The sequence below is a fragment of the Nelumbo nucifera genome, chromosome 5, assembly GCF_055504915.1.
Source record: "Nelumbo nucifera cultivar China Antique chromosome 5, China Antique-T2T, whole genome shotgun sequence".
NCBI classification, from domain to species: Eukaryota; Viridiplantae; Streptophyta; class Magnoliopsida; order Proteales; family Nelumbonaceae; genus Nelumbo; species Nelumbo nucifera.
Genome location: NC_142653.1, coordinates 83320549 through 83348009, shown reverse-complemented (window position 1 = coordinate 83348009; position 27461 = coordinate 83320549). Strand labels below are relative to the sequence as shown.

Here is a 27461-nt window from a genome sequence, read left to right as displayed (position 1 = left end):
ACCTCGCCGGTTTCTCTGAAGAGCTACCTAGCTCAGCAATCAAGCCAGCTCGGCACCCAATCTACTCCTAGCTCGGCTTAGTCAGCTTGGCATCCAAGTCCTCATCCAGCAAAAATCCTCCACTTCAGCCTTTGAATCGTCGGCCACCTAGAAGTAGTCCGAATGATAGGGTGCTGCTAAAAAACCCTTCATCAATACTCATTATAGGAAGTCCACGTCACTACCACATCATGTCCTCGTTTGTAGCAACGAGCTTCAAATTGAGAAAACGTCAAATTCAACGTTTCCCCCTACCACGCCTTCTTGATTTTCAAGAAGTGATTTGGGGCACCATTTTTTATGAAAAATCGATTTCAAACATGTTATAATTTTCTGAAGCACCGATGGCATTGACGTGTTACCATTTTCTAAAACAACAGCAAACACCGACCTTATTAATTACTAGTGGTATTATTAGTTTGTCTACGTAAGCAGCTGTCAGGATTTCTTTTTCCAAATATATATTTATATATACAATAAATGTTCATGGGCTGTTAGAGAACATGAAGCGTCTAAAATCTAGATGCAATCGGCGGAAGAAGCAGCTTTGAGCAACAAATTGAATAGCATAAAGGGAGCGGAGAAGAAGGGGCTGTGGTCGCTTTCCAGAACGAAGACATTAGACGGCGGCCACCTTTGTATCATAACTTCTTGCTGCTCGGGCTTCAAGATTCGATCGTGCATCGTCTTTATGTAAACACGCCTGACCTGATCTACGCCTTGTCCTCCTCCCTCACCAAATTTTGCTCCTCGTAACGCCTGAAGTGGCCCTGGCTTCACAAGCATCGAAGCCAAGGTGGAGTCCTGATTACCTCCAAAAAAATTATCCAACCAAGCAAACATACTAATTAACTAAGATTTGGTCCAAAAATAAAATGTTTGTCATCAGATTTCTGATTAAATCCTTTACTTGATACCTATTCTAACAGTTTTATATTCTGAGTTTTTTTTTTTCAAAATTATGAATTATTAAAATCCTCTTCATAGGATTGTGTGGGATATGATCTGCTCTTTACGGAGCGTCCCAGCTGCACATTGGAATTTGGAAACATCTCCCATCCTTATATGTTTTTATTGATGTAAAGATGCTTCCAATACATAGTGAGATATTCTGTGAGTAGTAAATCCCATCATGATTTTTAAAATCGGATCAGATCAGATGGTTGGACTGGAAAAATCGGGAATTTGTAAGATGATTGGTTCTATTTTATCTCAGAATCATTATTTTGCTAAAAATCATTGATTTGGTCAACAAACCGTTGATCTGGGTGTTCGAACTGTTCAAACCGTCCAATGGTTTTGGCCCTTTTTTTATTTTTTTAATTTTTTATTGTTTTGTCAAAATGGACCGTCCTTTCGACCTGGGAACTGGACCCCTGGCCGGTTCATTGTCTGGTTCGATTTTAAAAACCTTGAATCCCATGCCATATTTGGCACTCTAAAACCAGTCAATCCACCTGAGTTACAAGCAGTTTCTGCTGTTTAACGTTTTCATAAACTATCCAAAGCAATGTTTTCAAAACCGGACCAGACTAGACAGCCAGACCAAAAAAACCGGTCACTAGCCACCTGATTGGTTCCATTTCACCCCAAAACTGGCATTGATTTGGTTAGCAAACTGTTGAACCACCAATTTGGACAATGATTTTTGGCCATTTTTTGTTTTTTTGTTTTTTGTTTTTAATTTTTTGTTAGAATGGACTGTCTATTTAGACTAGATGGTCAAACCATTCGACCCGGGAACCATCCTCAGAACAATTTCCTATCCGATCCGGTTTTAAAAACCTTCATCCAATTCCAAAGAAATGGAGCAGTGACCTTCAAAAGAAGGCGTTTATCTGAAACACTTTGATGGTTGGTTTTGAAGACTCTTGCTCAAGGTAGATTAGGGGCTTTACCTCTTGAGGACTCATATGGTAGGCCATCCTGTGCTGAAATTCTTTCTTTATAACGATGCTGGTGGGAGGCTGGTCTGGTCCTAAACCATATCTCAATTCACACATGTCCCCCGTTTTGAACAGCTCCGGAACACCCTGTTTGGTGGCATCCAGAAGAAAAAGATGATGATTGATAAAAATGAGAAAATAACATGAATAAGTTGGGTAAACAATATGTCAAATTGTCAATCGGGCTGTGTGCAGTTACACGTTAAATGGTACTAATTTGATATGTGGATGAGAGCAAAACCTGCTGCAACTACGGTCATACAGTTCTCTTCCAATCCCCCCAATGACAGCAATTTGGATTGTCTGAATCCGATGGCCGTTTAACAGGTTGAGGAATCAATGGTAAATTGGTAATGGTCCATGCTAATAATAAATTCATGAGCTCTGTTGTGAAAAATGTGGGTCCCATCTATTCTATTACTGACCCGCTATACAGTCATTGTCATCAGCCAATCCTTGTTCCAATGACATCAGCCATGCAAAAGGGAAAAAAAGGGAAAAGTAGTACACTTCATTTTCATTTAAATGTAGAATTCTGAAATTAGAGTACCCCATAGTCTACTAGCCCCCTTATAAACCGCAGCTTGCCCGTGGATTTGGCATCAATCCAGGGTCAGGTTTCATTCCCTTTACGGTGAGACTAAGAATTCTGAACTGGGCTGATTAATCATTCTCCAAAAAAAATCACTTCTTATGATGTAATAGCAGAAAAAGTTAGACTTCACTTGAAATGAATGCAAATATAAATATGCTTAATATAATAACAAACATGCAAGGTTCATGAATGAAAGTATTTATATTTGCATTTACATTCTTCCCAAATTGAACCTTATGCATCTAATATCTACCTTGATCTCATGAGGGAGGGAGTAGAAATCTATACCTAGTCTGGGCACTTGTTTGGAATAAACAATTAATAAATTTATTTACAATATAGATTTAATACTTGGAAAGATTTTCCTACTCTCTACAGCAACCAGCAAGTGACCTATTCAATTGAGATTATTGTGAATGGGTTCGTCAATCATTAGATTGGGGAAGTGGAGCAAGAAGAATTTGAAATGATCCATCTTCTGGGAGTGTCACCAATGAGACAAGGTCCTAACAATTGGTTCCAATAGCCATTGCAGCTTTACATGGGGAACACCTCCATGAACAGCTGCATGGGACAAGGGAGTTTTTCCCACTGTTTTCAAAACCGGACCAGACTGGACGGTCGGACCGGAAAAATTGGGACCCAGTCATCTGACTGGTTTCATTTTCCTCCAAAACCATTGATTTTGGTCAGTAAACCGCTGAACCTGTCAGTTAATCGTTTGAACCATTCGAACAGTTTTGATCATTTTTCAAAATTTTAATTTTTTTTTGTCAGAATGGACTGGCTATTCAGGTCAACAATCGGACCATTCGAACTAGTAACCGGACCCCTGACTAGTTCGTTTTTAAAAACTATGGTTTTTCCCAAGTCCCAACCTGCTCATAACAAAAAGCTGTTCCAACACACTCTAACACGATCTGTCTACACCTCACAACCATGGTGGGTCCTAATGCCAGGATGAGATGTGCAGACATATATCATGTTGGAAACATGTTGGGATAGTCATTGTTGTGAGTAGATCCCATCCCAATGTTCCCAATGCATGGCTGTTTGGACCAATTGTTTGGGACCCTATGTTAAGGTTAAATCTGAACTCGTGAGCAAATATGTTTGTATGTATGTATGAATATATTAATAGCAACATTATTAAGTACAAGTGATATAGATTAATAACAATTCTTAGTAATTAAGGTATTTTAATGGGAGAGATGTTCTCAATACGAGATCAGATTTGATCCTCACAAGATTGTTCGTATATCATCTTCACAATCTTTTATATCTATGCATTGGGAATATCTCTTTGTATTTGTATATATATTTTTTATGGAGAGATATTCTCAACGTTCAAATGCAATGGACTATGAGAATGGTAAGAGGATGATACTATAAGGACCAAATCCGTTGTCTCCCAATTAGACCTGGCAATTTGGGTTGGCTGGGTCGGGTTCAGGCTGGGTCAAGATACTTCAGGTTGATTATGGGTTGGGTTGTCAAATGCTAGACCCTAATCCTAAATGTTTGGGTTAGGGTTGACCCATGGGTCAATTCGGGTCATCTCAAAAACTAAAGAAAAACTACATGAAAATGCCAAAATTTAAAGAATTAACCTTAAAATTCTAAATATAAAATAAAAAAAAAATTGAACATTTAACGATTTAAAGAGTAAAAACTAAATAGAAAAAAACTAAAGAGTGGAAACTTTTAACAATGCATAAATAGTCTCAATTAGACTTGACAATCAGGTCAGCGGATTGACCCATAACCCAACCCAACCCAATTTTTTTCCAGGTCAGGCCGGGTCATTCTCATATTTAGATAGCTTAATTTGAAACCCTAACACTGTTTTTTCAGGTTGGGTTCATGAATTGGATCAATTTTTTTCCAGGTCTACTCCCAATACACGAGTGGGAGGTGCTGTGGGGAGCCAATCTGATCTCTTTGATGAACACCCTAGGTTTTACAGCTTATCCGATCTGAAATCCGTAAACCCGTGGTTTCATTCTCGAAGTAGGCAACCGACCGGTCATAAATCATAATGCACTTTGTGCATCAACTCCGTCAACATGGATCTCACATGCATACGAAGCATATGGTGTTGGACCCCTAGAGGATGAAAGTCGGTGGGTGTTCATTACTAGATAATCTATAAACATTTGGATAGATGGCTATACGACCCAAAGGCCAAGCCAAACAAGTAATTACAAGTTTAGATGAAGACAAAAGAGGTTGAGAGTGCAGAGTCTGTAGACGATATCCGTGAAAATTGAAAAGGAAGGGAGAGGGTCATAGGCTGGTCCACGTAGAGAGCGTAACAGTCCAGCACCCAGCGTGGCTGTATTATGTGACGTGGAACCCCAACCGATTTTCCTGCGAAAACATTTATCCCAACTGATCCCCCATTCCCCACTCCCTGACAATTTACGACTCCGCTGGTTTTTTGCTGTTTTATTTCTTTTATATATATATATATATATATATACCACTCAATCAATATATATATATATATATATATAGATATAATTTGGATATATTATACATAGATGGATAAAATATATGTGAGTAAATGATGTAAGTGGGCAACTCAACAGGACTCAGAGTGCGCAACAACTATTTGCTCCACTGTTTTTTCACGTACGGGTGGCCCACATCCATTTCAGACCGTCCAATCCTCCCACCCTAGTCCCTCCCTCTGCATACAAGTCCTAAGGGATAGGACAACAACAATTGGCCTAAAAAACTGCTACGAATAAGACGTCTACAACGGGCTAAAGAATCCAATCAAGTATAAACACGTCAGTTGATGATAATCTGAAAGAATACGGATCGATGACGTGTCTTCTCTTGATTGGGTACGCAACCCGTTGTCCATGTCTTAGAAGCCGCGGAGCTGGATTGTGTTACTTATGTAAGGACTAAGGACTAAGAACTGAGAAAGGATGGTCAAGCTCTTTAGCTTCTCAGTTCTCCCTGCTGCTTTTACAGATGAGTAAGCAATAAGCAGGTGTAGATGTAGTGTAAAGTAGCATATATGCTTGAGCGACTGATTATATATTAGCAGTGAAGGAAATTACATCTTTGACGTCTTGGTCCGTCCGAAACCCCGAACGAAGCATCGTCGCTCCTACGTAGATGGCCACCGCGATTTTCTTTGCAAACCTATGGATAGCATCGGTGACGCTCATTCCTCCGGCGCTGTGTCCCACCAATATTACCTGATAAACACCAAGCACAAACAGCACAGTATTGCTTTATATTACGGGGCTAGAGTTTGAGAAGAATAGTACGTACAGTCGAAACGAAGAATGGAAGAAGAATATATCTATAGAGAGAGAGAGAGAGAATTAGTTGAATACTTTCTGGTCCTGCGGCAAGTCGGACAAGAAGTCGATGAGTGGTTTGTTGTATTCTTCGAAAGAGAGAATGGAATCGGGGTTGGATTGATCGATTCCAGCGCTCTTGAGGTCGAGACACGTTACCTTGTAACCGGAACTCTCCAAGAGACACCGGACTTTGTACCAACACCAGGCCCCCCCTCCTATACCATGCACCAGCACGAAGTGGGCTGGGGAGGAGGAGATGAATACAGAGGATGTTACCTTTATCACGTTCTTCTCTCCCATAGCATCCTCAGATCTTATCAACATCTCCTCCTCCTCTTCTTCTTCCTCTTCCACTTTGGTTTTATTTTTTAATGAGCTCAGACTGATCAAAGTGCACAAGATAATTCATCTACATACACTTCAGTACTTGTTATATAGTGCACATGCATGTGACAGAGCTTATGTGAGGTCGATCGAACTGTGGTAGAGATATATCTGATCAGTCCTATATAATTAATAATTAATTAATAAGCATACCCCGTCTAATTATATATAACAATAAATGAAGAATTTAACTCTGACAAAAAATGATGGATCTTGTCTTGTTCTTAACATTTTTTTTTTCCTGAGTGAACTCCTGTATATTTATGTACCTATTAACCCGGTAATTTTATTTTTCTTGTAGGCCAGGTTACATTTTATTTAAACTTTTGGAGGGGGTACCCATCTTAAAATTTTATTAACCATTTGATAATGGAAATGCAATGAAAATGATATATAGGGGATATAGCCTGCTTTGTTCACAAACTCAACCCCAATCCAAGAAAGATTACTAGAAAATCTTATAACCAATCAAATACCATCATATAAATGGTAATCCATCAGTTGGTTTTTCATCAAAATTTGTGGGGGTTTTAAATAATAAAAAGCATCATAAGAATGAAATTTACCTTCTTCAATGTCCAAGTTTACAAGGGTGTCACCTAGTTTATTGGCTTCTCTAAAAGTTATGGATGAATGTGAACAGCCATTCGATATCTGCTACCCACAAGTTGTTCTCACATACCTATGCACGGAACGCTACCACTGTGTATTGGAAACATCTCCCCATGAATGACAAGGCCGTAATGTCTCATGAATTGAGATGTAAGAACAACTTGTGGGTAACAAGCAGATCTGAATCCAATGAGCAGTCCAAGGGAGTTCACATCAGCGTCCAAAATAACTCACAACACATTTCAACCATGTATTGAGAACATCTCCTGATGAAAAGTACAGAATATGATGAGACATCATCGAAAAATGTTTCCAATACATGGTTGGAATGTGCCGTGGGGCGCTAATGTGAACTCAGTCCAAAGTCGAGTAGTTCTTAGTTCTTACGCATTAGCACCTGAATGAGAATTTTATTGTCACTCTCCATAATGATATGAAGAGGGTGGAGATGAGTGCAAAGCTGAAAAGGTTAGCCACATAACAATTTTGTCTTAGGGGTGTTCTTTTTTTGGATTTTGAGAGGGGGAAATTTGGTCAATGGGATTTTGGTTTCCATTGACTAAGAATCCCATGTTTATTTTTCAGATTTTTGTAGGGACCGTGGAAAGTAATTTTCCTAGGTAAGTGATACCCATCTCCCAAGTGGGTAAATAATTTTCCCACATAGGGGGAAAGTTGCTAACACTTGAATGGGACAAAAATGACCCTTTTCATAATGAATTTTTATATAAAATGAGCATTACCTTATTTACCTAGAAAATAAAAAAAACATGGATAAATGCACTTACCCGGATACCAAATAATTGCATTCATTTACCCGGATAAAAAGTGAACGAGGCCTTAAAATGGGTTTTGTTCATGTCCAATTTCACCATGTTACAATTTACATGTATATCAACTGTGAATGGTGTAAGTAATCCACCCTGTAGGGATTGTAGCTGTAAAAAGGTTTCAGCCAAAAAAGGGTTTTGTCTTTTTTTTAAAGGCTATGGCAGTGAAGTGGGCTTGGCCCACAAAAAGGTCGGTTGGTGACATACAGATTACGGAACCTATCAAATGCCTCCCGGATCTTTTTTCCTCTCCCCTTCCAAAAGTTCGTATTTTGAGTTTGGGTTGGGATACCTTTTTGCTGTGGGAAAAATGTAAGTGCCATGCATTGGTACTGTCTTATATATTCTTTTAACATGTGAGCGCCCAGACCTAGCGACTCTCTGAGTTCATTTGGAGGGATGAGAGAGAGGAGGGTCACTTCACTTGGTGGTTGGTACATCCCCTTTAAATTGGAAGTGATGGGATATCAGAAACATGTGGAACTGTAGGCTTTCTGTGGTATGTGATAATCAAATTTAAAGGATATAAAGAAAGAAAGAAGGGATATGAAAAATGTCAAGATAAGTTGTTTTTATTATAAATACAAATCGATACAAAAAAGTATAAAAACCTTGTATTTTGTATGTATTTACACTGTACATATTTATATTTGTATTCCTTCCAAACTGAGTCTTAGGAACAAAAATTTGATAAGAGTAAAGAATAAATTAGGTTTGTAATTAAGTTACATTTTTATTAACTATTATCATAAAGAATAAAAATCAGAACAGGGGAGGGGAGGGGAGGGGAAGACGTAGCCCACCTTGCCCCAAACCCAACAACAAAGCTTTCCCTTTCACATTCAAACCCTAAAACACCCAACAAGCCAACAAAAAAAGGTTTGTAAATTTCATTAACATTATGTTTGGTTTGAAGGAATAAGTAGGAAAAGATAGAAAAACTAATTTAAGGTTTGTAAAGGTTTTTCAATCTTTTCTTTCCTTTCCCTACTTTTTTCCTTCAAATCAAACACAGTTTTAGAACATCTCCCCATAAATGAGACCTAAATTTAACTCCCATATTGTTAGTGACAAGGTATAATAAGACCCACTGACATTATATAGAAAGCCTGCCTTTTAGCTGTTTGAACTTGGGCCTTGTCAACAAGAGCCCACAGATATAAACTGGTCATCATCGATACTTAATCAATCACGACCATTAATGAAAATACCTGTATTTTGTACTCACAAGTGTAAGACTCTTGTAAACAGAACACTGCCGTCGTATTCACTGGTAATTAGTTAACAGGTTACACGTAACCTAGGGAACAGCAGATCCAGAATGTCTCAACTCTCAATTAGTATCGTTTAAGACATTTTGTGACTGTGTGATGCAAAAGGCCAATTGCTAACAACTTGAGGCCTACCAAAGGCTATCTGCCAAACAATATCCTATCAAATATGGTGTGGCGCTAGCTAAGTTATATGCCATAGACTCGGTTCACCTATCGACTACCAAGTAATCTATGTAGGGGAGATATTTTCAATTCATAGGAGGTAGTGTATTGTAGATAGACATAGACAGAATTCTTGCAGACAGGAGTTCTGGAGTCACTCAATACTCAAATAATTGAATCGAATATCGACAGACTTTTGATGAATTCAAGACTCAAGATGGAAACCGAAATATGAGGATAAAACTTAAAAAAAGTCACTGAATCTGGGGCGCACCCGCACAGGAGACTGAATGGTGTCGTGTTCTTAGGATATGCGTATGCTACCTTGTTATTTCTTTTTGAAGACAGTACATGTCATAACAAATTGTTTGTGGCCAATAAAAGTGGTCATGCTATCCACCGGTGCGTGGGTGGATTCCAGATCTGCTGATCATAATACATTGATGGTCACATTCACCCAGATATGGAACATCGGTTGTGTTGTAGTCACTTATATTTTTAACATGTATCTGGATGAGCATGGCCAGTAGATCCAAATTCGTGTGGGTGAACGTGACCCTACTTTTTTTTTTTTATCTTTCTTCACATTACACTGATGAATCGAGATATGCTTTGATCGCATATTTAAAGCATTTCTTGTATTTGTATCATCTTGTAAGCATCGATTCAATTCCTTAAGCTCTGGTAGCGATTCGTAGTTCACTCTCCTTATCCTTGATTTTTTCCATGCCGAAGAGGCGACTGGATCTTATGTGGTGCCGAAGTCTTTGTCAGTTCAGCACTTTAGCCCTTAGGCTCTGGGAGCGATTCATAGTCCACTCTCCTTGATCTTTGATTTTGCCCAAGCCGAAGAGGTGACTAGGTCTTATGTGGTGTCGAGGTCTTTTATCAGCTCGACACCTTAGAGCTATGGCTGCACTGCATTAGTCTCATTAGTGACGTTGGTTACCCACTCCTACAAGAAGCTACTAGGAGCTCAACCTACGAGGGCAGCACTACTGACTTTACGTCACCAGCTCGCACGGGAGCCTTAGAAAGCTCAACTGGCAGGGGCGTCCATGCAGTCTGTTGGCCACCTACTCCCGCGGAAGCCACGAAGAGCTCATCTTTGTAGAGGGTACCTCGCGAAAAGGACTGATGGGGCTTTGTCCGAGTTGAAATAAAGTTGGTAGAACTGCTTAGTTTGTTGGCCATCAACTTCCTGCATAGTCTTTGAGTTCATAAAAAATGGAAACTAGAAAGTGAGAGCTTTTATTTTTTAAAAGGTGAGAACTTAGCTTTCTGGAAGAAGAGGACTTAGGCTTTCGGAGGATGAGAACTTAGCTTTTTGTAGCGTTTCCCACAGACGACGCCAATTGATGAATCAATTTTTGGTGATGTATCAATTTTTTGTGCTAAGTACCTCGTCATTTGGTCTGCTTCCAAGTGGCCGATGACTCAGAGGCCGAAGTGAACTTTTGCTAGATGAGGACCTGGATACCGAGCTGACCAGGCCGAGTTGGGGGTAGATTAGGTGCCAATTTAAACTAGGCCGAGCTGGGCAGGTTAGGTGTTGAACTGACTGGGCCGAGCTAGGCTGGTTAGGTGACGAGCTTACCAGAGTGCTGAGCTGCCTATTAGGTGCCGAGCTGACTAGAGGGCCGAGCTGCCTATAATTTGCTGAGCTGACTAGAGGGCCGAGCTGCCTGGTGGCGAGCTGGATTGATTGTTGAGCTTCGTAGTTCTTTAGAGACCTGCAAGGAATCAATGTCAGAGGACCCGGGGTGGCTAACCCAGCAAGGTCACTGCGATTCTTAAGTCAGTACTCTCATAGTAGACTGCGAGCTAAAAATCACAAAGTATGAGAGCTAGAATATGCTTACTTGCCCCCCTATGCCATTGGGGTTGGTTCCTTTATATAGGCATTGTTTGGCGTGGGCTTCACGCACCGGATCCGAGATTTTCGAGAAGTCGTCTAAGTGGTCTGGGATTCCTTGAGGCAACCGCCATGCACGTTGACCACCCTCTGGATTGTTCGGCACGTGGACCAACTTCCAAGGATCGTAGGAGTGTTAGGATATACATGCCGAATTTGTTGGCGAGCACGTCTCGCAGGTCGCCAGGTCGGCGCCTGTGCCAGGTCGCCAGGTCACGCCTGGGCTAGGCTGCTAGTTCGCGCCTGGGCCAAGCCGCCAGTTCGCGCCTATGCCAGGCCGCTAGTTCGTGCCCGTGCCTAGCTGCCAGTTCGCACCCGTGCCAAGCCGCCAGGTCGGCGCCTGTGCCAATCCGCTAGATCGCGCTTGGGCCAGGCCGCCAGATGGGACACCATCAACTTGGCTAAGACAAGTTGTTTCCTAAGTGGTTCCGGGTATCATCTAATTGTTCCGAGGTGTCATGTGTCACAATATTATTGGAGGGCCAAATCCGCCCTCATCAGCATTTATTATTCATGGTGAGATATTTTCAATATAGAGCGGGATGTAGTTGTGAGATTGGTGTGAAGAATATTCAGTGAGGAGCAAGATTGGTGTGAAGAATATTCATTGAGGAGCAGATCCCCCAATCTTCATATGTAAATCTCCATGCTCAAACAACCTGAATAATCCTATGGTTCCTATCCACCCGATAGATATGGGTTTGGACTTGATTTGGTAATATTAAACCTAGGACAAGATAAAAGATCGGGACATTGGGTTGAGCTTGGACCGGAAAATCTCAACCCAACTCAATGATGTGATGGCGACCCACTGCACTTAACCAGTGTCATAATTCATAAATAGGGATGGTAATTTCTATCTTATCTGGCGGGTACCAGCCTCTACCTGTCTCAATGGGATGGGTATGGGTTTGGGATTTTACAATCCATATGGGTATGGGTATAGCATGATATTAGGCTAAACCCGATCCTTTTAACATGCATATTGTTGAAAGAAATGTGAACTTATGTAATATATATATATATATATATATATATATATTGAATTTAATAATATTTTGAATTTTATGTGAAAAATATATAATTTATATTTTATGTGCTTTCTAAGTATCTTAATCAAATAATTAGAAAGTTTGGTGCTTGTATATATTATTTTACTTGTTTAGTGCCTATATATAACAGGAAATAATAAGAAATTAGATGCAGCTTCTAGACCCAATCCACCCCACCCTTAAATGTGGGGAGGATAGGGTCGGGGAGGGTTTGAATTTTGAAAATTCAACACACTACAGAGGTTTTGGGAAGGTATGGATTGGGAGGTCAAGAAAGACCGATAGGGTGTAGCCCTCTCCATTCCTTGTAATAAAGCCAAATTTAAATCAAACAGATACATCAGCCGTCACCTAAAAAGGTTTAGAACATTCACTCATTCAGTCCTCAGTCCACAATACAACAGCCAACTCCATAAACTGGAATTGAGGAAAGAATGTTTAATTCCACCATAGCTATACAATTTCTCAGTTCAAGAGAAAAATTAGAATGGAAATATATCATAAGGGAAGAAAATCAATGGTTCTCAAAAGATTTGTCGCTAAGATTATTCTCAAATAATAAGGCTATTTGGTGATAGGCCATGAAGGTCCATTAATGCCTATATTTGGATCCATAGGAAGTGTATACTACAAGGAATAACAAGAGGGGACGAGGACGACTAAAAACAAAATAAATAATGGAGAAGGGGAACCATATTTTGTCACTCCACAGTTGACTGTGCAAACTAGCTGGGAGAAAAGTGGGGACCTCCTCATATAGGTAATACATTGAATGGTTCACCTCCTCCCTCAAGGTGACCAATCGCTAATAGCTTTGAATGCCATGAAGGGACTCTGCAAATATGTAGAGTGTAAGATGGTACATGCAAAGTTGGGTTACTTTTGTTCCGACAAATTTATCTTCTTATTAAATAGATTTTTAATTATGATGGATGCAAACACAAATTCCAATAAAACATGTCTTTTTTTTATCAAAAGCCCACTTGAATGTAAATTTACTTCTTTTTTATTGATGTACTTTTACATTTTATTATCAATGTAAATATGCATTGAAAAATGTGTTTTCTGTTATTTGTCAATGCATAAATGTAATGTTGCCAAACACAGGCAAAAGTGAAATAGAGTGCACATTTACCATGAACCGCGATTTGTACTCCATTTGCATTGTTTCCAAACACAGCCTAAGGTGGCGTCTAGAGATTCCAATCTTCTACGGGAACAAAAAAAAAATTGCTCCTATTAAAAGTAGGTTTCAACCATGATACACTACTTACTTACGAGCTCGGCCTTATTATAGATGTACATTGAGACATCTCCTATGTTTGCATATTACTATGCATGGGAAGATGTTCCCAATGTACAGATGTAATATCATGTGGATAGGCGTGGGTAGGATTACTGTGGGCAAGAGATCTCAATTGGTTACTGGAACCAATCAATAGTGGCTGAGTTGGTAGGTTTTCTGGACTTGGTTGATTGTAGCAGAGACTTGAGGTCAAATCCTGCTCTGCCACAAAGGCACCGATGTTGGGGGTATAGGTAAAAACTAATCAGAAAAGTGATCCATTCTCTAGTTTTGAAAATTGGACTGGTTGGCTCAAGAGCCAATCATGACTCTGGGTAGGTTTTGAACCCCAAAATCATCTGACCAGGGTTTGGATCGGATGGTCAAACTGTTTGACCCAACAACCTGTGGTCAAACTGTTCGACCATTCAGTTTGAACAGATGGCCAAAAAAATAATTAAAACAAAAAAAATGCCCAAAAACTGTTGAACGGGTCAAACGGATTGACAGTTCAACCGCCTGGGTCAACAGGCCACTGACCAATTCAACGATTTTTGATTAAGGACCGGGATTAAAGTATAACAGAACCAATTGCCTAGATGATTCCCGAGCTGAACGGTCCGACCGCCGGCTCAACGACAGTTCGTAAACATTGCTTATATGTTAGACTTTGCTATGAATAATGAATGATTGAATCACCACTTATTGTTTATTAGTTGTGCATACAAATGTTTTCAACTTTTCTATATTCTTTTAACCTTCAACAAGAGAAGACTAAAGTTCAAGCTCCCGAAGTATCTCCTTTATTAGCTTCAAATGATGAAAATGACACAACCAGTGGAACACAGTTAGTTTCACCATCCAAAAATGGCAACATTCATGGTCACACCGGGGTTCATCTACTGAAGAGAGCCTATCAAGGAGAGAGGACCACCAAGCTCAAAATCAAACTTTAATAACAAAAGGTTAGTATCTCATTGGTATCGTGCTGACAAATTATCACCTTAGTCCAAATTGACTACTGAAGAGAACACAGTTAGTATTTGTTCATCTATTGAAGAGAATACAGTTAGTTTCACCATCCAAAAATGGCAATATTCATGGTCACACAGGTTCGTCTACTGAAGAGAACCTGTCAAGGAGAAAGGACCACCAAGCTCAAAATCAAAACCAATAACAAAAGGTTAGTATCTCATTGGCATCATGCTGAAATCTGAATCAACCAACAACAAACATAGACTTGATAATTGATCTCCATGACACTTGCTATGATGTGAAAATCCAAAGAAGTTGGAAACTCTAGTCAGTAACTTCTAAGGGCTTGTAAAATAGAGTATTAATATATTAGCTGCTGACAATTTATTAGGGAGCCGCTCCCACCAGCCATCATTACAACCAGTCACCCGTCAAGTCTATATTTCAGATACCAGCTATCAAAAAAAAAAATGAAAATATAAAATATTAAGACAAAATGAAAGAAAGAGAATTCAAGAATAAAGAGTCTTATCAGATTGAAATTTCAATTGTAATCCTAGAAAGATAAGGAAGATTGATATTACTAGATAAGAGATAGGATAGGATTAGATCAAAACTGATTTAGGACTTTCTATTTTTGAGGATAATCTCCTAAGAGGAGTTGGAGAGAGCCCCTCCTCCTAAAGCTATATGGGGGGGGGGGGGGGGGGGGGGACCAGCTTTAGGCATCACTCAAGCACTCAATCAATTCAGAAGAAATCAAGCAATCAATTCAGAAGATCAGTCAATCCATCTGGGAAGCAAAGCAAGAAGGTGATGGCGACCATGAGCGGCTAAGCTTTTTTTTTTCTAATTCAAGGGGGATTTTCGATTCAATTGTGTCATCGTGAGGTTCTTTGTTTAATTTAAATTCATGCTTTTAATTCAAGTATTCGTTGATTCTTGTGCATGTTCTTATGGATGTTAATGTTAATTAGTCTAACAAATTAATTAATGTTGATCTTCCTACTGTTATCCATGGTTCGATGATCCATAATTGTCACGAATAGTGGTACAAGTAGCAATTAGGTTATTATCCTACATGGGTCAATTGTTCATGACAGCCTTTGACCAATGTATGGGTATGTTTTAACCTAAGGGGAATCAATGGAACAAGATTCGATAATTGCAGCTATTTCAATTATTGTTATTTTGTTTGAACTATTTTCACAAAGGTTATTGCTATCATTAATTGATATGGAACGCTATCGTACCCAGTCGGTTAATGATAAGTGTTGATCGAATGCTGGGTTTGGCCAACTAATTTAGGAAAACACGAGGTTTATTATGACTATCCTAATAAATCCTAAGGTTAAATACTTGAATTGCAAGACTGCTGAAGTTTATCTATGATCGATGACCAATTGACTCAAACCGAACCCTTGGATCAGAATTTGGTAAGACTGAATTTTCCTTGTTAGTTGTTAATTGCTCTTTTGTTATTTTAGAATTTTAATTATTCAAATTTCCCACTCTTTATATTTTACATTCGGCTGAGAAATTAATTACTGGCTCCCTGTGGGATTCGACCTGGTACCACTATTACTATAAATTTATTGTAAGGTGGGACTTCAAATTTCCCACTCTTTATATTTCACATTCGGCTGAGAAATTAATTACTGGCTCCCTGTGGGATTCGACCTGGTACCACTATTACTATAAATTTATTGTAAGGTGGGACTAGCATTAATTTTGAGGGCTTCGACAACCCGTCAAAAATCAAGAGGAGAATGAAACGATAAACGAAGGGAGCTAAAAAAAAAACAAACTAAAAACATAAACTAAGAAAAAATGTAGAGAGAGGGAGAGAGGGAAAAATCAAAAATGAAGAGAGAGCAAGAGAGGGAGAGAGGAAAGGGGAGAAAGAAAAAGAGAGAGACACGAAGAGAAAGGTAAAGAAAAAATGAAAAACGAAGAGAGAGGAAGAGAGGGAAAGAGAGAGGAAAGGGGAGAAAGAGAAAGAGGGGTATGCAGCATACGTGCAGATATCATTGCACGTGCGATATTAGATTCTATTTTCTAAACCGACAAGGTGCCACGAATCGACCAATTCCACGAATCGACAAATTGGCAATAACTATGTTCGACAACTCCAACATAACAGCCAATGAGAATAAAGCGTAATATCTTCTATTAAGTTGACAACTCAGATAAGCCACATATTTTTATCTCTTTATAAAAAAAGTAGGTGGTCAGGTGGTGTAGGAAAGAATCTTTTCCTTACAAACTTAGGGTTAATTAGTTGTTTGCAGGCATAATTGGAATTGAAATCCATCAAATCATAATCAGAATGGTCTATTCCTCCTTCCTCTATTTAATTTAAACAGAAATTGGAATCAGAATTCAATTCCAATTCCTTCAATCAAATGATTAAAATTGTAATAGACCATCCTGATACATGATTCCAATTACTTACCCTTATTCCCATGAACTAGACAGTATCTTTATTGTCTTTGTTTTAGGAAAAATTTAGTCATTTGTATATTTCTGATGTTATCCGTAGAAATCTTCATTTTGATTGATAATATACAAACCTTCGTTTTTATCAAAATGATCTATTGTTTATTTAACTTTTTGTTTTAGTTTTAGAGTGAGTTAATTTTAAGCCAAAAAAGAAAGAAAGAAAAGGCAGAATCCCAAACATAGCCTTCGCCACCAATCTCTATGGCTTTACTCTTGTAACTACAAAATATATTAGGTACCTGCTTCCAAAACACATGAAAATTGCTTTAATGGAGGAAATGTGGTTCTCGTCAAGAACGGGATATTACCTTTATGATATTGGTTGATTGGTTATAAATTTTTCTGGTATCATAGTCGAACCCCTTATGTCGTATCTTTTTATAAACATGTTAGTTAATTGATTATTGTACCTTTTTGGCAATTTGTTTAGTCTTACTATTATGCAAAAAGGTACAATAATTAACTAACATGTTTATAACCAATTAATCAATATGTTCATTTTATGTACCGTATTAAAATTGCAAGTTGAAAGGATTAAAAGAATTAGGGCCAGATAGACCCAAAAGGACCTAGATTGAAGTAGTAAGAAATAATTTAAACATCTATAATAATTTAACAATAAATATGACATTAAATAAAATAGAATAGTGAAATAGGATTCATGTAGCGGCCCTATATAGTTGGAATATGACTTGAATGATGATGGTGGAAATTACCTAAACTTCTTGCATAAGCCCAGACCCCTCCCCACCTGGAATGGGCCCCAATATTAAAGGCACTCTGTCGATCTATCTGCTAAAGTTCTGAGTTTTTTTTTTTAATTTATTTTTATGAAAATAATTGTGTGAAACACATGTATGATTGAGACAGGTTGGGCACCCACCACTTATGATATTTAGTGGTACAAAGTAACCCACAAGACAATGCGACTGATATTGATGTTTTGAAAGTTGGATTAGCGCGGACGTCCCTTCTAAATTCTAATGAAAGTATTGGTCATGAAGATTTTTTTGGATTTGATAATAAGAAATATTCTCTAATGGGTTTTAATTTCTTTTAAATGTATGGTGTGAACAATATTGTTAGAAAGGCCAGGGTTAGACCAAAAATGACATGAGTAGAAGTAGGTGCCATTTGGCAAGTCTTTTTTAGAAGATTTTTTGGCAGATTTGATAGCCAAAAGATGATCTGAGCTTTTGCAATAAGTTCTTCACTGTTTGAAGACTGTTTGGTTAATGTGGTCTTTCTGCACGAATATGAATTGAAAAAAAGGTGAAATTTTCTACTTGAAGTTTCTCAAAAATAACTCGAAACAGGCTTCTCTCATATTTTTGAGGCTGTGGCTTTCAACAAATATATCTTTTCACAACCAAACTGAAAAAGACCAAACGTATATATACTATCGAACTTCTAAAAAATCAACAGCCTGCATGAAAAGACGCACCAAACGGTGTCATAATTAACCGCTAGTTCATGATTTAACAATAGATATGACATTAAAATGAAGGGTTCGACTTTAATACTGCAAAAGGCATGATAATAAAAAAGCTTACACCCAATCAGCCGGTATCATGAAATAGGTGACCAATGATGATAAAAGATTTAACCCACATATTGTTGGAATAAGGCTTGAAAAATGATGATATTACCAGTATGTTTTGATGGTATTATATTAAGATAATATTTGTAAGATGATATGACAATATACATGACACATGCAGATGTTACTCCAACTTCAACTGGCTGATCATAAAAGTTTTTGGTTCACCTATTTGCTTTTAGATTTGATGAGTAGCCACTTCGGTTGACCTACTTCATGTGTGTATAAACAAACGAGGGGACAATCAGGATTAAAAAAAGCAATGTTCAACATACATCTTGTTAGTACTTAACTAGTAGCTTGTTCGGATCTCAAGTGTCGTTTGTTTTTAATATAGTTTTTTCCTATCCGGATCATTAGTTGGGATCGTTTGGCTATTTAATTAATTAATTTACCTTTTATGATTAAAAGTAAATAAAAGTGAGTATAGATAAGGGCATTGCAATAAATAAATTCACCTATAATATATGAACATATGGTATGGTGGAGTGGAAGTAGCATTATAAATTACTAGAAAGAATTATTAGATCATTTGAATCGAGAGCTGGCATTTCTTTAATTGAATTGAGATTATATGCAAACACTAATGAAAATTGTTTGAAAGAGTTGCTATTTTAAATTATTGGAACCATATGGCTTTAATGCATTAGAGAGAAAATAGAAAAAAATCTAAATAAAAATGAATTGCATATAAGAGGTACATTTAATTTGGGAAATGGAATCTAGCTAGTTTGGTTTGTTATTTATGTTTGTAAATCATGGTTTCACTTTCCATGAAATACCTATATTTGAAAAAATTGCATTTAAGTAATTTGTTATTTATATTTGTCATATATATAGTTACAATAATGTATGATGGGTGATGAGGGATAATTTGGTCCTCCAATAACATCATGACACGTGGCATCGTAGAACAACTGGGTGACACCTTGACACCACGTAAGTAGACCACTTTGGACACTTCACAACTGCATCAGTGATCACAGCACCACCCCGGTAGACTGAACTGCGAACAGCTAAGCGGGACCTCAGGTCAGTGTAAGAGGTGACATGCTTCCACCGAACAGCCTTGACCCCAACAAGACATCAGGTCGACATGAGAGGTGGCCCGCTTTTGCCGACATGCTAGCGACCTATCGGGCAACTTCCTCCTTAAGTGGGATATTATCTACAACTTCCCGGAATCATGACGCCACATCGGAAGAGCCGGTTATCACCCCGCCCGCTTTAGGCGCAAATGGAAAAGCACTACCAACTAACACGGAATCCACCTCCAAGCGTGAAACCACCTCCGAACCAGACGGGCCGGAGATCTCGAATGCGCTTCATGAGCCTCACGACAGCTTGCCTATATAAAGATGTCCCCTTCCTCATAAAAGATACATGCGATTTAGCTCTCAAGCATTCTAGCTCTCTTGCATTCTTGCAATCACATCTCCAGTTCACTAACTTAAGAATCAGAGTGCCCACCCTGTGTAAAGAAACCCGACCACTCTAATCTCTCTCTCTTGCAGCTCGACCAAACAACCTACTTAGTTTGACGTCCGACTTATCTGCTAGCAGGGAGCACCACATCGCGCATCATCAATGGGTTTTGAAAGAAAAAGTGTGCTAATTAAGTAGGCATGCTAATAAAGTTGAGGACATGTATGGGATCAACAATTAATGTTAGAATACCTATCGGAGAGACTTCTGATTTTATTTTAACAAGGTTGAACACTTATCCTTTATTTATTTGCACTTATCATTAAATGAATCGACTTAAAACATTCATAAAGAGGTCAGATGGTGCTTGTTCTTTAATTATGTCATTGTTTCTGATGATGGGAGATTTGGCTCGACCTAGCAAAAATGAGACACATTGACACGAACTGACTAAGAGATGACAGCTCAACCTGGCATGCCTAGTTTGCAACAATTGAGCTCGGGTATTCAATCACCTCGGCACAGGGTAACATCGGCACAGGGTCACCTTGGCTCAGGGTTACCTCGGCATCGAGGCACCTTAGCACCCAATCCAGTTCAAAACTAAAAGACTGAACTTTCAGCTCGGGGCTACCGATCTGGACCGTCACGTAATGATCCTGGAAGTCTCTCCAACAAACTCCAAACCTCACGGGATCACACCGCGTAATGGCAAGCTTATCTTCTCCCAGCCCGGATCGGGCAAAATTGATAATCTTTATTTATTGATAACGTTACCCCCAATTAAAGCGGAAACGGATCCCATTAGAACAAACATCTCGGAACCGGTCCGCAAAACCCGCGAGGGCTCAACTATATAAAGGCACCAACCCTAATGACACAAGGTACGTGTGATTTTTCTGCTCACTTGCTCTCTAGCCCCGGACGGGCTTGAACAGGCTTTTTGGCCCGCGGGCTTAACCTCGGGCCAAAAAGCCCGAACCGCATTAAATTCGAGCTGGGCTCAGGCTTTGCCAAAATAGCCCAGCCCGAGCCCAACCTATAGTTAAATCTAAGTAAAAACCCTATGTGATGTCCATTTGAATAATTTTTTTGATTTAAGAAGGTTGTTGATTCACTTGTAGGCCCATTGTTCATTTAAAGAGGGGAAAAAAAACATCTAAATTAAAATAGATAATGTCCATTTGAATAGGGAAAAATTCGAATTTCTTTTATTAGGTCAGGCTTCGGGTTTTCTATCAGGGCCGAGCTCGGGCCCATGTTGTAGGCCCGTTGGTCGGGCCAGGCTTGGGCTCAGGCCTAACATTTTTCTGTTAATAAAGAGTAAAAGCCCGGCCTGGCCCGGCCCATGAACAGGTCTACTCGCAACACAGTTTACTAACTTAAATATCGGAGTGACCTTGCCAAGTTAGCCACCCCAGGTTCTCTGATTCGCTGTCTTGCATATTCACCTAGATCACTGCCCGACTGGAAGCCAGATCATCCTCCAACAGGGAGTAGTCAGATCGCGCTACATTAATTGGCGTCGTCTATGGGATCACAATCAAAAAGCCTTCTTTACAGTCATCAACTTTCCTCTGAATCAATGGCATCTTCCAATCACGCCGAACTGAGCAGCGAGATGAATGTCTCCAGGGGGCAATCCCAACTTCCTTCAGTGTGCATCGGCCAGTTCACCATCCCGCTTACTGCGGTTGGGGTTCCAACGCTGACCATGCCACCAAACACCACACAGGTGAATGCCTTACTTCCCCTAGTGGTAGGCGCAGCTTTTTCTGAGCCATCTGCGGTTCCCCCCGGAGTTGGATTGTCATAGTTTGACGACCTGGTGCAATGTGTACGGGCCATCCAGGTTCAAATGCAGTAGGTTCAGCAATTCTAACAGTACCAATAGTACTTGTTCTACCAGCAGTACTAGCAGCAGTTCCCCCCACTGCCGCAGAGCCAACAGTCGGTTCTACCTCGGCACCTAGGGGCCCAGCAAAATCAAAACAGACCTTGCGTGAACCAGGACATCATTCGATCTCTCCACCGAGGTGAAGAGACTTCGCAAGTCCTAGTTCCTCCCAGGAGTCAGGTCTCACCCCACGGGAGGAGAGACAGTCAGATCACCCCACCTACTTCACAAGGGAAACTCGTAAACAAATCTGTGGATACTCAGCCAAATAGGGCCAATATTTCTTGGCGTTTGCAGTAAGAAGGTGGGTCGCTCGTAGGTAACCAGTTCGGGGTTCTGGGTGCGAACTCAAGCCAAGGTCTCTCCGTCCATGACATCCAGCCCCATAATCCTACGAGGAACTAGGAGCTACCTCGCGGTAGAACAGTACCGGAGCATACCGAGATTAGCAGCACCAATGCCGAGCCGATAAAGAAGTAGCAACAGAGGCGTCGCAAGGCACGCCATACTTAAGCTCAGAATAGCCATCCAGCGAGACCGAACCAACAAGGACAGCCTAAGGTAAGGAGGAGGCGAGCTCGGTAGCTACAAAGGTCGCACCTCCCCTACTTTCCGAGTCGTCTCCCTGTCTCCCGAGCTCTTGGCGACCCTGATGCCCAAAGATTTCAAGATGCCTCCCTTGGACAAATATGATGGGTCTTTTGATCCTAAGGATCATATGGACTCCTTCCAGTCCCAGATGCACTTAGCTGGGGCTGACGAGTCTTGCATGTGCATGGCTTTCTCGATCACTTTCAAGGGGGTAGTTTGGACATGGTACCAGAACCTCACACCGGGATCGATCAAAAGCTGGGCGCAGATCGTAGAGTTGTTTCCCTCGTATTTCATCACCAGCAAGAAGTGCCCGAGGTCGTAGGAGAGCCTCCTCAACGTGGTTCAGAGAGAATGGGAGTCGATTAGAAGCTACTTCAAACGCTTCAACGACACCTGCCTGTAGATCCCCGACTTAGACCCGGTGGTAAGACTCATGACAACCAAGAAAGACATAACTCACAGAGAGTTTAAATGGCATGTGGTGGCCAATAAACCTAAAGACATCACAGAATTCCTCAAACTAGCTTACCAGTTCATTGGAACCGAAGAAGAAATGAACCAGAAGACTGATAACCCGACAGAAAAACGAAAAAGAAACAGTGACAACACAGGTAGTGACAGGCACAAAAGAAGAAAGAGTAAGTCCCCGAGCAGGGGAGGAAACAAATCTGGGAGCCGATCTCCTTCGCGATCTCTCAAATCAGGTCGGCGCTCCAGGACCCCACCCGTTGAAAGGACGAAATATACAGCTCTTAACGCTAAGCAAGGAGAAATCCTAATGGCCATCAAGGACTCCTCTTTTGTCAAGTGGCCTCCCAGGTTGAGGGGAGATCCTGCAACGAGAAATCGGAACGTCTACTGTCACTTCCACAGAGACCACGGGCAAGTACGGAGAATTGCAAAAACCTCCGCAACGAGATAGAGGAGCTCATCCGCCGCGGGTACCTAAAAAACTTTGTACAGCTTGAAGAAAGAAGCCAGGCAGACCAGAGAAGGAATGCCCTTGAGTCCAGCAACAGGCAGAACGAGCAGCCGCTACGGCAGTTGCCCGAGGAAAGACCGATCCGCGGGGTAATCAATAAGATTATTGGCGGGTCCATCATTGCGGGGTGTACTTCGGTAGCAGGACGAACCTCAATCCGCGAACTAGAAAACGTGGAGCAGAACCCGCCAAAGCGACCTCGACTTGAAGAACCAATTTACTTCACGGAGGACAATGCGCACGGGATCCAGTATCCTCAAGCGCATCCTAGTGGACTCGGGTAGCTCGATAGACATATTGTTCAAGGACACATTTGGCAAGCTGCATCTCCAGAAAAGCAACCTAAAACTGACAGATACTCCCCAGGTAGGCTTCAGCGGTGAGGAGGTCAGACCTCTCGGGCAAGTCTTAGTACCCGTAGAGGCCAGCACGTGGTCGAATATCGTAAGGTTCGAGCACACATTTCTGGTGGTCGCAACTCCCTCTCCTTACAATGCCATAGTAGGTCGACTCATTACGTACGCCTTATGTGCGGTAGTATCCACCTACTATCTAGCAATGAAGTTCCCAACGGATTATGGAGTAGGGATTGTGCGAGGTGACCAGCTCGAGTCTTGCAAGTGCTACGTAGCCACCCTCAAGGGGAAAGCAAAGCTAGCGGCTAACATCGAGCTCGAACGACCAATGGAGTATGCCGACAAGCGAGCTGCACCAACAGAAGAGACGGTCCACATTCCGGTCTCAACCGATGACCCAGCCAAGACTCTCCAGATCGGCGCTTCGGTTGAGGAGCCACTTCGCTTTCAGTTGGTAAGCTTTTTACTACAAAATTTAGATATATTTGCTTGGTCCACGACAGAGATGCCCGGAATAGATTCCAAGATTCTAACTCATAAGTTAAATACCGATCCCTTAGTCAGGCCAGTTAGAAAGAAAAAGTGCAACCTTGCCCCAGAACGTTGGTGGATAGTCGATGAAGAGGTTGGGAAGCTCTTAGTGGCAGACTTCATCAGGGAAGTCTATTACCCGAGCTAGGTAGCTAACCCACTTTTGGTAAAAAAGGCCAACGGCAAGTGGCGCATGTGTGTTGATTACACCGACTTGAATAGAGCCTGCCTGGAAGACTGCTTCATGCTGCCCAAGATCGACCGCCTAGTGGATGCGACCTCAGGGCAAGAGTTGTTGAGCTCCCTCGACGCCTATTCCGGTTACAACCAGATTATGATGGACCTTGCCGATGAAGAAAAGAATGCCTTTATAACTGAGCTCAGGTTGTATTGCTACAAGGTCATGCCCTTCGGACTAAAAAATGACGGGGCAACCTTTCAAAGATTTGTAAACAAAATTTTTGATACGTTAATCGGCAATAAAGTCGAATGCTATGTTGATGACATGGTCGTGCAGACCCAATATTCAAATTTTTTGTTAGATGATTTGTGAAGTGTTTTTCAAATTTTACGAAAATATAATATGAAATTAAATCCTAACAAGTGTGTTTTCGGGGTCACCTCGGGTAAATTTTTGGGCTATCTCAACCGACATAGCATTGAAGCCAACCCAGAAAAAATAAAGGCCATCTTAGATATGAGACCCCCCCTTTTATGTCTAGATAGCCGCCCTAAGTCGTTTTATGTCTAAATCGGTAGATCGCTGCCTACCCTTTTTTAAAGCCATAAAAAAGAGTAGAGACTTCGAGTGGACTACAAAATGTTAGCTCGCCTTCGATGAGCTAAAAAGATACTTAGCTAGCACCTTGGTTCTAACCCGACCCGAGGAAGGGGATGTATTAAAGTTGTACCTCTCTGCGAGTGACGAGGTGGTCAACTTGGTACTAATCAAAGAGGTAGATCGGGTCCAACGACCCATTTATTATGTTAGCAAAGTTTTGCAGGACGTAGAAATCAGGTACCCGGAGATCGAGAAACTAGCGTACGCGCTAATCATAGCAGCTCGCAAGCTTCGTCCATACTTCCAAGCCCACACCATCGTCGTCCTCACCAACAAGCCTCTGAGACAGATCCTGCTTAAGCCCGAGGTGTCTAGCAGATTGACAAAGTGGGCTATCGAACTAAGTGAGTATGACATCCGGTATGAACCTCGGACGGCTATCAAAGCCCAAGCCTTGGCCGACTTTGTGGCAGAATATACATTCAGTACCGCAACCCCTGAGCTGACTGAGCTCGAATTGACAATGGAAGCATCAACCAGTGTGGCGTCGATCCCGGTCAGAGCAGGTCCAACCTGGGACAAGGAGCCCTGGATTCTCCACATAGACGGCTCGTCCAACCAACAAGGAAGTGGTGCAGTAATAACTCTGTACAGCCCAAGCGAGGTGAAACTGGAATATGCACTCCAGTTTGGGTTTGCGACATCGAACAACGAAGCAGAGTATGAAGCATTGGTTGTCGGACTCACCTTAGCAAGGGAAATGAAGACAAAGCACCTCGTCATATGCAATGACTCTCAACTCATAGTCAACCAAGTCAACGGCGAGTATGAAGCCCGTTACCCCACCATGGTTGCTTACATGGCCAAAGTTAGGGAGATCCTGTGCGGCTTCATTTCCTACTTCATCCAACAGATTCTGAGGTCCGAGAACGCTGAGGCTGATGCCTTGTCCCGATTAGTAGCACAAGCTGCAACACCATGCAGACCGTGTATAAAGAGGACTTACCTCGACCTAGCATTCTCGGGGGGGTAGTAGAGGTCGCTCCAGTAGTACAAGAAGAACCGAGCTGGATCGACCCACTCGTGAGTTACCTGCTTCACGGGACCCTCCCTGCAGAACGCAATGCGGCCAGAAGGGTAGAGAGTCAATTGGCTAAGTACGTCATTATAGACGGACAACTGTACAAAAGGTCCTTCACGCTCCCCTATTTGCGCTACTTGCGACCCTCAAAGGCCGAGTACGTACTCCGCAACACCCATGGAGGCTTGTGCGGCGGACACTTGGGGGGCAGACCTCTCGCACAAAAGGCATTACGGCAGGGCTACTACTAGCCTACGATGAAGGCAAACGCACTCGAGCTCGTCAAGAAGTGTGATAAGTGTCAGAGGCACGCTAACATCCACCACCGATCTGCTGCCGATCTAAGATACCTCACTAGTCTGTGACCCTTCGCACAATGGGGAATCGACATACTTGGCCCATTCCCACCGGTGACAAGGCAGAGGAAGTTTCTAGTCATAGCAGTAGACTATTTTACGAAGTGGGTGTAACCTGAACCTCTAGCAACAATCACAGCCCACAACATACAAAACTTCTTTTGAAAGAACATAGTGTGTCACTTCGGGCTACCTCGGGTACTCATCTCCCACAACGGAAAGCAATTCGAGGGTATTAAGTTTCAGAATTGGTGTGCCGAAATGGGAATTCAGCAAAATTTCACCTCGGTGGCACACCCCCAGGCGAACGGGCAAGCGGAAGTCACCAACAGAGTCATACTTTGCGGACTGAAACCTCCTTTAGCTCGAGCCAAAGGATTGTGGGTAGATGAACTGCCCAGTGTACTCTGGGCCTAACGGACTACCATCAAGACTGCCGCAGGTGAGACTCTTTTTAACCTCACTTATGGCACAGAAGCGGTGATCCCAGCAGAAATCGAGGTGCCTACACTACGCTTGGAGGCCTACAACGAAGAGACAAATGATGACGAGCTTCGTACTAACCTGGACCTGGTGAAAGAAGTACGAGACCTGACATGCATCCGGATTGTAGCTTACCAACAAAGAGTAGCTCGGTACTATAACGCCCGGGTCAAAAAGTGACACTTTCGTGTTGACGACCTGGTTCTTCGGAAGGTTATGGTACCTAAGCCCGGTGTCGGTAAGCTCGGACCGAGTAAAACGGGTATTCGGGGAAGGTATGTATGAGCTCGAGACTCTAGAGGGGAAGCAAGTAGCTCGAGTGTGGAACATCGAGAACCTAAGAATATATTACTTGTGATCACCGAACTGGAAAAAGGACTGTGAGTCACTCTTAGAAACCTAAGGGCCATGATGCTGAGCTGACATAAAACCTCGGCACTACGATAAGTCCTAGTCGCCTCTTTGGCATGGGCGAGTAACT

The 27461-nt window shown here is 41.3% G+C and overlaps 1 protein-coding gene across 2 annotated transcripts; it reads right to left on the bottom strand.

Annotated features, from left to right (window-relative positions):
* Positions 1–431: 431 nt before the first annotated feature.
* On the bottom strand, positions 432–6467 carry LOC104593749 (methylesterase 17-like). 2 transcript variants are annotated; one of them, XM_019197129.2, is made up of 4 exons: positions 5937–6467; positions 5655–5795; positions 1938–2072; positions 432–813 (listed from the first exon to the last, which is right to left on the bottom strand). In XM_019197129.2, exons 1-4 carry the CDS (start codon positions 6225–6227, stop codon positions 559–561), a joined length of 822 nt encoding a protein of 273 aa, XP_019052674.1. In that variant the 5' UTR covers positions 6228–6467; the 3' UTR covers positions 432–558. The 2 variants fall into 2 exon arrangements, with proteins under 2 accessions (XP_019052674.1, XP_010252029.1); XM_010253727.3 differs by having other exon boundaries at positions 432–843; positions 5937–6464.
* Positions 6468–27461: the final 20994 nt, after the last annotated feature.

Coding starts and splice junctions, on each gene's coding strand:
- LOC104593749 (XM_010253727.3), bottom strand. CDS start 6,227: ATGTTGATAAGATCTGAGGATGCTATGGGAGAGAAGAACGTGATAAAG. Junction 5,796..5,936: donor ACTTGCCGCAGGACCAGAAA/GTATTCAACTAA, acceptor GGTGTTTATCAG/GTAATATTGGTGGGACACAG. Junction 2,073..5,654: donor CGGACCAAGACGTCAAAGAT/GTAATTTCCTTC, acceptor GCCACCAAACAG/GGTGTTCCGGAGCTGTTCAA.